Raw genomic sequence first — 12283 nt, forward strand, 5'->3', positions numbered from 1 at the left:
CCCATAGGAACAGAGTGTCTATACAGCAGGATGAAACTCAAACAGCCCTCAGTTCGTAAATTATTTGCTCACATCTAAACTCCTGACTTCAAATGATTTCTCATAAAGCAAAGGTTTTTGGTTCTCTTCAGTCCGCTGTGACTGATCCCGCGATGACACACTGTCTAACCGTTTCACCATAATTTCATACAAAACAACCAAATCAGAAATATTCCACAGGACTCGAGGTAAAAGGATGCATCCTGAATGGTTTTTAAAGATGCGTTTGCAGTTTCTCAACAAAAACAAATGAAATGTTTAAGTCTAGGCTAAAAACATCTGTTTAGTCAAGCCTTGTGTTAAGCCTAGGTCACAACCGGACGTACGATTTTTTGGCCGTGCGATTTTTGGCGTTTCCCAAATCGCTGCGTTTTTTTTGTTCGTGGAGAAAGACGCACGTTGGCCGTAAGTTTGTCTTGCAACCTGAAAAAAACGTAAGTGGCCGTAGAGTTTGTTTGACATGACAAAGAACCTCTGCGGCCGGTCTACGGCTCGAAAATCAGCACGTCACACGTGCGCCCTCCGTGCGTTTCTTGCACGTAGACCGGCCATAGGAGCACGTACGGCCGGTTGTGACCGAGGCTTTAATAGTGTTTATGAGGTAAAGGTGTAGATCTGGAGGGTCCTCAGACAGTGTTTGGTAAACTGGGATGTATGGATGCTGTCAGTCCCCACTCGCTTGCTCACTCGGGTTTGTTGACGGTGTAGTGGCTGCTGCTTTCTGTCCCGGGGCTCCCTCATGCCTGTGTTACCTTCTGGCTCTCCCCTTTTAGTTATGCTGTCGTAGTTAGTTTTGCCGGAGTCCCTGCTTGCACTCAGCGCAAAATGTATACTGCTCCTACTCATCAGGTGACATTGGGCATACCTAACAACCTGTTTTCTCTCTCTCTTTCTCTCCCCCTCTGAGTTACATGTCAATCCTGAGATCGAGATGCTGACCTCTTCTGCTCCTCAGACCTGCCTGATCCATCCTGGTGCCCTACGTCTGGCTGGAGTCTCATCGCATCGCTCCTGTAGAGGACGGCCCATATGGACAGTTGAAAGTCGCACTTGGAGGACGCTCTGGACTCTTACAGTAATGCTTTTATGGCTGAGGACTACAGTTGTCTTGCTAACTTTAGGACTGCAGTTGTCATGAACAGTTTTGCACTCAAGTTTCCATCAATGAAGAGTTTATAACATCAACAAAACTGACTTCATGTTAAAACTGTTAGAATCACGTTGTCTGTTATCACCCAAATGAGGATGGGTTCCCTTTTGAGTCTGGTTCCTCTCGAGGTTTCTTCCTCATGTCGTCTGAGGGAGTTTTTCCTTGCCACCGTCGCCACAGGCTCGCTCATTGGGGATAGGTTAGGGATAAAATCAGCTCATGTTTAAAGTCATTAAAATCCTGCAAAGCTGCTTTGCGGCAATGTCTATTGTTAAAAGCGCGATACAAATAAACTTGACTTGACTTAAATGTGCTTGGATCCTGTAAAAAGACACTGATCCAAAACAAAAGGCAGAAACTGAAAAACTTTTCAGCCTCCAGATTTGAAACAAGAGTTATCAAAGGCATGTCAGGAGGAACATGCAGAAATTTGCCGAGCAATCATTAAAGCTGATATGAAAGAGGCTGGAGGCAGTTATCAAAGCAACAAGTTCAGAAAGAAGATTTATATTTTCGGGGGGTGGGGGGTTGGCAGACTTTATAATTCAGGTTATTAGTTGTTGTTTTTTTAACCCATGATATCGTAAAATACACTGTTTCACCATAATTGTTAAACGCAACAGAGGAATGTCTTTCTGCTAGCAATACGTTTTGTCTTATTTGTGTTTTTGGGGTGCAAAAAATACAGAAAATTTAGAAGAAGCCTTTATTTGTCACATATATACACTGCAGGGTTTTTTATAGAAAAATTTAGTATGAGGGCGCTCACCATGGCGAGGGAGCGAAGCGGGGGGGGGGAGATGGTGCCGGTTGTTGTCCCCCCCCGCCGTGCAAAGCCTTTGAAAAATGCTCCAATGGGACATTCTGAGGCTATCTGAGAGGGAAATTGTAACAAATTGTCTGTCAACATTGAAAAAGAAAGAAGTAATCTTCTTCTGCCCCGGACAGTCTTTGGCTTTCTTCCGTTTCGTGCCGCGGGATGACATCTTTAAATGCCCAAGTGTCAACAAAAACAACTCGCGAACTACTTCTGTCAAAAGCTCCCGCGTCGGTGGGTGAAAGGTCATTCAGTCTCGAGAAATCTCGCTCTACAAGTCAGCTGACCTTGTATGTAACATGTCAAATCTCGCGAGAGCAGCCGCAACAAGTAAACAACTAAACATGGCGCCTCAGTCTGGAAAACGCCAATTCGGATTGTTTTTGCACAGTCTGGTGGTGTATCTACTATGATTGGAATATTTTTGGAGCAATTATAACGTATTTGATGATCAGACACATTGTCACGTAGTGTTGCTGGGATGTTTTCACAGAGTCGGTAAGGGGGCGCACGCCGAGAGTAAGAGGGCGCAGCGCCCCTGTTCCCCCGTTTAGACGAAAGCCTGTTACACTGTATATGACAGTACTGGTTAGGAAGCTGGGGTCAGAGCACAGCGTCAATGTGGGCCTTGCTGAAGGACTTCTCAGCTTTTTTTTTAAAGAATTTCTAAGAATTTTAGCTTTAGACATGAAGCTTGATGTTGTAAAACCAACATTTTTTGGTATTATTTTTCATAAAATGTGCCATTTTCAACTGAACCTAAAGACCATTTTGTTTTTTGCAATAATGATGGAACATTTTGTCAGGGTGTGCAAACTTCTGCACTTACCTTCTGCAGTGAGACTTGAGCTAAAGCTCACGCTGACTCGAGCTAAGGCTAATGCTCCACCCTGGGAGTGATCACCTACAGCTCCAGAAATGTCACAATCAGTGGAGGCTGGGCTCGTTAAGGGGAAAGATGGAGGCTGAAAGAGCTCTGACTCTGAGGGTTTGTGCGAGGATTTTCAGTCGCCCAGATCGTTGAAACGCCTAATATCGGTAAATCAATGCAATAAGACTTGCAGTTTAAACCTCAAAAGACAATTCTCTGCTCGTCCAAAGGGATCTTGAATCGCTGTTGTGCTCAGAATATTTGTGAAACGCTTAACAAGGAGAACCTTAACAAGGCCTGACTGCAAGTCTCCATAGTTAGTCCACCTCTGGACATTTTGGACAAAAGAAATATACACTCACAGGAACAACTACACACCTGCTAATTAATGCAACCAGCCAATCAGCCAGTCATGTGGCAGCATGAAATCATGCAGATACAGATCAAGAAGGGTCAGTGAATTTTCACATCAACAGTCAGAATAGGGGGAAAAAAAAATCTTCGTTATCTGAGTGACTTCGACCCTGGCATGGTTGTTGGTGCCAAATGGGCTGGTTTGAATATTTTAGAAACTGCTGATCTCCTGATTTTCATGCACAACAGGCTCTTGACAGACTCTGTACACAGAATGTTGCGATAAACAAAAAACGTCCACTTCTGTGAACAGAAACACCTTGTTAATGTGAGATATCAGAAGAGAATGGCTGGGGTGGTTCGAGCTGACAGGAAGGCTGCGGTAACGCAAACAAGACTGTCAATGACGGTGTAGCTTACTCCGGCCCTGTCTAGTCCAGAAGGAACGATCTAAAGTGGGCCACCTTGCGCAATAAATGTTGCAAGCTACAACCCCGATTCCAAAAAAGTTGGGACAAAGTACAAATTGTAAATAAAAACGGAATGCAATGATTTACAAATCTCAAAAACTGATATTGTATTCACAATAGAACATAGACAACATATCAAATGTCGAAAGTGAGACATTTTGAAATTTCATGCCAAATATTGGCTCATTTGAAATTTCATGACAGCAACACATCTCAAAAAAGTTGGGACAGGGGCAATAAGAGGCTGGAAAAGTTAAAGGTACAAAAAAGGAACAGCTGGAGGACCAATTTGCAACTCATCTCATCTCATCTCATTATCTGTAGCCGCTTTATCCTTCTACAGGGTCGCAGGCAAGCTGGAGCCTATCCCAGCTGACTACGGGCGAAAGGCGGGGTACACCCTGGACAAGTCGCCAGGTCATCACAGGGCTGACACATAGACACAGACAACCATTCACACTCACATTCACACCTACGCTCAATTTAGAGTCACCAGTTAACCTAACCTGCATGTCTTTGGACTGTGGGGGAAACCGGAGCACCCGGAGGAAACCCACGCGGACACGGGGAGAACATGCAAACTCCACACAGAAAGGCCCTCGCTGGCCCCGGGGCTCGAACCCAGGACCTTCTTGCTGTGAGGCGACAGCGCTAACCACTACACCACCGTGCCGCCCCCCAATTTGCAACTCATTAGGTCAATTGGCAATAGGTCATTAACATGACTGGGTATAAAAAGAGCATCTTGGAGTGGCAGCGGCTCTCAGAAGTAAAGATGGGAAGAGGATCACCAATCCCCCCAATTCTGCGCCGACAAATAGTGGAGCAATATCAGAAAGGAGTTCGACAGTGTAAAATTGCAAAGAGTTTGAACATATCATCATCTACAGTGCATCATATCATCAAAAGATTCAGAGAATCTGGAAGAATCTCTGTGCGTAAGGGTCAAGGTCGGAAAACCATACTGGGTGCCCGTGATCTTCGGGCCCTTAGACGGCACTGCATCACGTACAGGCATGCTTCTGTATCGGAAATCACAAAATGGGCTCAGGAATATTTCCAGAGAACATTATCTGTGAACACAATTCACCGTGCCATCCGCCGTTGCCAGCTAAAACTCTATAGTTCAAAGAAGAAGCCGTATCTAAACATGATCCAGAAGCGCAGATGTCTTCTCTGGGCCAAGGCTCATTTAAAATGGACTGTGGCAAAGTGGAAAACTGTTCTGTGGTCAGACGAATCAAAGTTTGAAGTTCTTTATGGAAATCAGGGACGCCGTGTCATTCGGACTAAAGAGGAGAAGGACGACCCGAGTTGTTATCAGCGCTCAGTTCAGAGGCCTGCATCTCTGATGGTATGGGGTTGCATTAGTGCATGTGGCATGGGCAGCTTACACATCTGGAAAGACACCATCAATGCTGAAAGGTATATCCAGGTTCTAGAGCAACATATGCTCCCGTCCAGACGACGTCTCTTTCAGGGAAGACCTTGCATTTTCCAACATGACAATGCCAAACCACATACTGCATCAATTACAGCATCATGGCTGCGTAGAAGAAGGGTCCGGGTACTGAACTGGCCAGCCTGCAGTCCAGATCTTTCACCCATAGAAAACATTTGGCGCATCATAAAACGGAAGATACGACAAAAAAGACCTAAGACAGTTGAGCAACTAGAATCCTACATTAGACAAGAATGGGTTAACATTCCTATCCCTAAACTTGAGCAACTTGTCTCCTCAGTCCCCAGACGTTTACAGACTGTTGGAAAGAGAAAAGGGGATGTCTCACAGTGGGAAACATGGCCTTGTCCCAACTTTTTTGAGATGTGTTGTTGTCATGAAATTTAAAATCACCTAATTTTTCTCTTTAAATGATACATTTTCTCAGTTTAAACATTTGATATGTCATCTATGTTCTATTCTGAATAAAATATGGAATTTTGAAACTTCCACATCATTGCATTCCGTTTTTATTTACAATTTGTACTTTGTCCCAACTTTTTTGGAATCGGGGTTGTACATACGCGCTATATACACCTGAGGACTACCTACCTATTTGCCAGAAAGAATCCAAAATGGCGAGGAATTGATCGAGAAGAAGCAATTTTTGTTGAACTGCTCATTAAGGCTTAATTCGTCTATAACTTCATTAATAATTGCAATTAAGCAAATCTGGGTCGAAGTTATATGTACCCTAGGTAGCCCTACCTTCATGCCAGAGAGAATCAAAACCGGTGAAGAATTGAGGGAGAAGAAGCGATTTGCGTGGAAACTGCTCGTTAGAGCTTATTTACTCCATATCCTCATTATTAATTGCAATTATGCAAATCTGGGTAGAAGCTATATGCACCCCAGGCAGACCTACCTTCCTGCCAAAAAGAATAAAAATCAGTGAAGAATTGAGAGAGAAGTAGTGGTTTTCATGAAATGTGAACGCCGCCGGATGGACAACACATGATGGCATAAACTCATCTCCTGTCGGCCGGATGAGCTAATAACCACTCTTTACAACGGTGTTGAGCAGAAAAGCATCTCAGAACGAACAAGTCAAACTTTACACCTCTGGCATCGACATGGATGCCACAAAACAAGTCTAATCATACTCGTTACTCATTTGGATGCTCGAAATACTCTTAAAATATACTTTTATCCCGTGTTACTGGGGATCTTATTATTTCGGGGCCTTGGGATCTTATTATTTCATTTTTTCTTCTCTGTGCATTAATCTCAAAAGGTACTAGACTTTCCAGAGTGGTGCAAATCCTGATGCTTAAATTCCGTTTGAACAGCCAGTCTGAGAGGACTGGCAGCCCCACAACAGGGACGACCTTTTTATCTTTGTGGTTTTGAGAAGATCGTTTCACAGCTAGACATCACTTTAATGGAATGACATTCCAAATTATTGGACCAACTAGACGGAAGGGTCGATGTCCAAAACAGGCACAGAGCCTTCGCCTGACTATCACTTTCTCTTGCAATCTTGAGATTCTGTCGATTCAAGAGACCATGCTGAGGCAACCTACTAATACTGACCTCATCCACGTTCTCGAAAGCGTTGATGATGTCATAAGGCAAGCAGGAGAGCAGGTCTATCACAAACCAGGTCTTGAGATAATTCATCCGGATCAGCTTGGGGTCAGAGATGACCTCGCCTCCGGGCCCGACGAATGTGGTGTGGAAGTTGAGCACAATGTCCACCAGGAAGATGACGTCCACGACGCTGTCGAGCACCAGCCAGGTGACGTTGTTCTGCTTGGTCTTGAAGGAGACGTTATAGGGCACCATGATGGCCGTGTAGAAGGTGAGGATGAGGATCACCCAGTCCCACGTGGTCTTGAAGGTGCAGTAGTGGAGGATGATATGAGGTGGCGTCTTGGGAGCTTCCTGCTTGTACTGAGGCAGGATTTCTGAACCAAGCTGAAGCACCTGAGAGAAGACAAGATTCTTAACATGAATGCATAGAAATTACCAAAAAGATAAATACATGAGCAAAGTGAACAGATGGAGTGTGGGAGAAGCATGTGTTATGGACAGAGCATCAAAAAATTGTAACACACAAGAGGAACTGTGAGCCCACTCACTATTCACATGAGATAAAACATTACAAGATAGTCAGCGCTAAATCTCACAAGCTACTGAAATCATCCTCCTGCCCCTCATTAAAGGGTCTGAAAGAGAACACCAAGAGCTCACACCACCCACACACATCACAAAGGTATAAAAGTCCAGCCCATCCTTTTTTTCTGACAGAGAGACACAGGGGTGGAGAAGACAGAGTGTAAATTATTAATGACTATCTGCTAGTGAGGCTCAGGAGATGGACATGGCGGAGGCAAACTGCGAGCTGGGGAAAGTGTGCGATACGGTTACAGTAATGTCCTTGTGTGCATCTGTGGTTCTGTTACAACTTTGTCCTTTGTAGCTTTGTTTGTGTGCAGTGGTGTAAGATAATGCTGTGTGTATATATGTTAGGTCAGTCGTCCTCACTGCGCTAATTGAAAGTTGATGATTGTATGATAACAGCAAACACACGCTTCCTCCGAATTACTGCTGATTCAACTTTACAGGATGAGAGCATCGTTTTCCCCATTGAACAAAGTTGTCTGTGATACCGACTAGGGCTGGGTATCACCAGATACCTCACGATACGATACTATGGCGATATTTTGCCCACGATAACGATAATATCACGGTACAGCGATTCAGCGATAATCGATATATTGCAAGAAATTTCAACCACATCACGATATCTGTGTCACTGAAGAAAATCAGAATTTATTGACCACTGTAAAATTACATTTCACATACATAACTACACACTCTTGCCAGACATATATTTGTCTCTATTCCACTGCTGGCGAAACCAAGAGTCGCTTCACTACAACATACAGAAAATTCCCATTTCTGTGCTAGTATTATCAACTTTTCTGTAAGCATGGACACATCAGTGCTGCTTAACAAGCAGAATCGAATTGTTTTATGAAAACTTAAAACTTGCACTGCAGACTGCACATACATTTCAGTGCTAACACTAATATCAATTTGTTCTTTGTAAACTTGAGAACATATACCTGAGAACATTTAACTTGTGCTTAGTACTTGTGTAAAGTTTAATCCAAACCTGTACTGTGAGCACACATTTCAAAACTGCATGTTCTTCTTCAGGAAGAGCAACTGGTCAGCATGCTCAGAGGTGAGACAGCTCCTCTGAGAGCTGATTATGTCACCTGCAGTAGAAATTGAATATCTAATTGGAGCGAAACAGGTTTTGCAAAGTGCGTACTCTTTGTCCGGCTCACTGTTTTGTTTTTTTTTCTCCTTTCCTTTGGAATCCAAAGTGCCTCCAAACATCTGCCTTAAAGTTCGGCGGCGTCTCTAGGTTTACGTTAACAGCCATGCTTGCTTGTTTTTTTCCTCACTGCAACCGCCGGGAAAAAAAGAGAAGACGAAGTGTGCCTTGCAGTGAGGTAGCGGCACAGCGACACCTTGCGGAGCGGAGGTGCGGAAGTCGTACTGGATTGACAAACCCGTCTGAAACATGATTTATTATTTGAAAAAATATCGATATTCATATTTTGAGTATCGATATTGAATCGGAAGACAAAGTATCGCGATATATCGCCGCATCGATATTTTTGCCCACCCCTAATACCGACCATCACTATCGTTGACATGAAATCAACAACGATGCAATCCTTTTCAGAGTCATGAATGGCTCACATTCTCCCAACAATACAGAGAATACTTAGGCTACATCCACACGACAACGGCAACGAGATTTTTTTTTAAAAAAATATCGCGTCCACATGGGCAACGGATCAGTAAAATATCAGGTACATATGGCAACGCAACGCTTGCTGAAAACGATGCAATACACATGCCACACCTCTACGTGCGCTGTAAGACGGTCCCATCGGAGACACCAGAACAATAGAAGAAGTAGGACGCATGCGCATAAACCCCTTCTTCTGTAGCATCAGCCACATAAAGTTTTGATTATTAATCAGTAGCGTAAAATAGTATCTATTGTCTAAGACACTTATTTATATTTCATATTAAAAGATCTATGTAAATTAATACATAGAAGCCTGGCCAGGCGCTGAACGTTCTTCTGCCTTCACTTTAAGAGAAATTCAGGGCGAGCATGAGCCTAGGTTCTTCCCTGTCACTGTCACACGCGCACACCTTCTCACTCCCTGCCCTATGGCTATAGTCCCTTTAAATCACGTGCTCGTTTTTTGAATGGACACGCGGAAAGAGGAATGAACGGGGGTACGTAGATGGAGAGAGAGAGGAATGAACGGGGGTAGATGGAAGCCGGTACGTCAACATTCTGAGATCCTCCAGAATTCTTTAATGGTCCGGAATAAACTGAATGCTACACGTTGATGGATTACTTTGTTCTTCTATGCCCTTTTTGAGGAATGTATTGTCGGACTTAAACCAACATCTAAAGAGGCGAGATCGCTCCTTTTTTTTCCCTATTTTTGCTGGCGGGATTGTCATGTGGTTGTGACGTCATCGTAAACAAATCCGTTCTACTCATCCAGACGACTTCGCAACGGCACTGTTGCCAGATTTTTCCACTCTGGAACCCGTTCTCAAAAGATTTCGTTTTGGGGCACCCAAAACGCCGGTGCCGTGTGGACGCCAGGCCGAAACGATAAACAATTTTATCAGATTCACCTGGATCCGTTGCCGTGTGGACAGGGCCTTAGTTGTACCACTTGGGAGCACAATTACTTCAATTTCCCCGACTTATTCGGCAGACACTTTTACCTAAACTAAACTAAGCATAGACCTAAAGTGTTGAGGGTTAAGGGCCTTGCTCAAGGGGAGTTCTGGCATTTGACCTCATTTACATTTATCTCAATATATTTCATGAGCCAAGGTCAAGAGGAACTTGTTTCTGATGGCGTATATACCGTATCCATGTGTGCACACGCACTCACCTCTGCGAGTCGGGAGGTTTTGTAGGAGCTGACGTCAGGCTTGCTCATCGGAGTCAGTTGCTGGTTGGTGCTCCGGCTGTTGGTCAGGGCACGGGTGAGCCTGGCGAACTTCGTCCAGCCTGCAGCAGTACATGAAATATAACATCATCCAACACATCATGGTGAGTGGAATTCAGAGTCTAACCTCAGCCATGCCATCTGCAGCAGTTCTCCAAGGGTCAGAGGGACTCGAGAATCCCTTAAATGTTTGTTCTTTCAGGAAAATTAACAAAAAAAAAAAATTTACTTGACTCGTATCAGCAAATCAATCAATCATGAGAGCCTTGAAAAAACTCCATGCATCAAAGAACGTTCTCCAGCTGAGCCAAAGAAATGACCTTTATATCTCAGCAAACCAGCAGAAGCTGTTGTTTGGATGAAACCTTACACACAATTATGGTTGAGATCAGGCAAGAACTGTCGCTGGAAGATAGTTTTCGTTTCCATTATCCATAATCCATAACACTTATCCTGTGCAGGGTCGCGGGCAAGCTGAAGCCTATCCCAGCTGACTACGGGCGAGAGACGGGGTACACCCTGGACAAGTCGCCAGATCATCGCAGGGCTGAGACATCGAGGCAAACAACCATTCACACTCGCATTCACACCTATGGTCAATTTAGAGCCACCAATTATCCTAACGTGCATGTCTTTGGACTGTGGGGGTTAACCAGAGCACCTGGAGGAAACCCATGGAGACACGGGGAGAACATGCAAACTCCACACAGAAAGGCACCCATCGGCCAACGGGCTCGAACTCAGAACCTTCTTGCTGTGAGGCGACAGTGCTAGCCACGACACCACCGTACCGCCCCCATACAACATGAATTTGGAAAATAAAACAAAACTGCCCTTGCTTGTTAGAATCCTGACATTTTTTGGTACTCAATGTTGGACTCAATGGACCCATGGGTTTCCTGGCGTGTCTTAGTTTTATTATTATTTTTACACTTCACATTCAGACCTTTCCCAATAACCACCTTATTTCTACAACTTTTCTGACTTTTTTTTTTTTTGGCTGGTTGAAATGGAGGAAGAACCGTGAGCTGGCCTAGTGGTTAGCATGTCTGCCTCTCGACTGGGAGATTGCAAGTTCTACTCGCAGTCAGGTCATACCAAAGCATATCATAAAAATGGTACCTACTGCCATCTGGCAAGGCATGCTGCAATACAGATACGAGTAGGGGAGTCAAACTCTCGCAGTTACTAGAGGACTAGCCCCCCACTGTAACCCTAGCTATATAATAGGCGAGAGGCTGAGGACTAACAAATCGGAGATCAGCACCGCATCCATCCGCCTTCAGGAAATGGGTAGTACTGGGACAGAAGACTGCCTGGGAAGACCAGATCTTGGCGTGGAAGGGACTTTGACTTGAAGTGGAGGAAACTTGGCACTGAGTCAGCAATAAGGCATCAAAGTTTTCATCTACATACCGGTACAGGCAGCAGACCAAAGAAGTACTGGCTTTTGATGTAACCCTCCATCACTTCCTACTTCATCAATGATTAAAGAAGTTGTTCTTGAAAAAAAGACTGAGAGAAACTGAAAGTGAGCGAGGGTACTTGTTGATCTCCATTAAAAGCAGGAGAGCTCACGCTCTTGCATGGACTGGACTTTTATTTATTTATTGAGAAAAGAGAAAGAAGAACAGTCAGTCAGCAACACTTCACATTAGTTCAATCTTGAGGTTATGAAAGCATACACTCGTTTCTCAACATCATTAGTTAGCAGTTTTTATTTTAGCTATGTTTCTAAAATTCTACCCAAAGCTTTTGGTTTCACAGAATAGCTTTAGGGTTAATTCGCAATCATCCTGCCTACGGACCTGGCAGCCAACATCAGTAGATATGACTCATCAGAATTTAAGGAAAGAAAGTTTTTTTTGTGTGTTTTTTTTAAAATTCATCCAAGCATTTATGTCTCTGACATTTCATACATTTCCAATGCAATTGGATATAAATAGAAAACAAAATCAGGTCGAAACCGGAATCTTGAGGTGTGAAAGTACAGTACCGTGCAAGTCTAAGGCACAGGGAAAGAAATGCTGTGGACCAAAAATGGCTTAAAAATAATGAAATGTTTCAACATT

At 43.9% G+C, this 12283-nt stretch overlaps 1 protein-coding gene across 4 annotated transcripts in view; it reads right to left on the bottom strand.

The window, feature by feature from the left end:
* Positions 1-12283, bottom strand: part of kcnh5b (potassium voltage-gated channel, subfamily H (eag-related), member 5b) — a 120988-nt gene that overhangs the window by 59824 nt on the left and 48881 nt on the right. For all 4 annotated transcript variants that reach the window (XM_060925241.1, XM_060925242.1, XM_060925240.1 and 1 more), the window contains exons 5-6: positions 10155-10273; positions 6736-7128 (exon numbers count right to left, since the gene is read on the bottom strand). In XM_060925241.1, the coding sequence (XP_060781224.1) occupies positions 6736-7128; positions 10155-10273 (512 nt within the window). The remainder of the gene's footprint in view (positions 1-6735; positions 7129-10154; positions 10274-12283) is intronic.

Source organism: Neoarius graeffei, chromosome 7 (genome assembly GCF_027579695.1).
Source record: "Neoarius graeffei isolate fNeoGra1 chromosome 7, fNeoGra1.pri, whole genome shotgun sequence".
In the NCBI taxonomy this organism is placed as follows: Eukaryota; Metazoa; Chordata; class Actinopteri; order Siluriformes; family Ariidae; genus Neoarius; species Neoarius graeffei.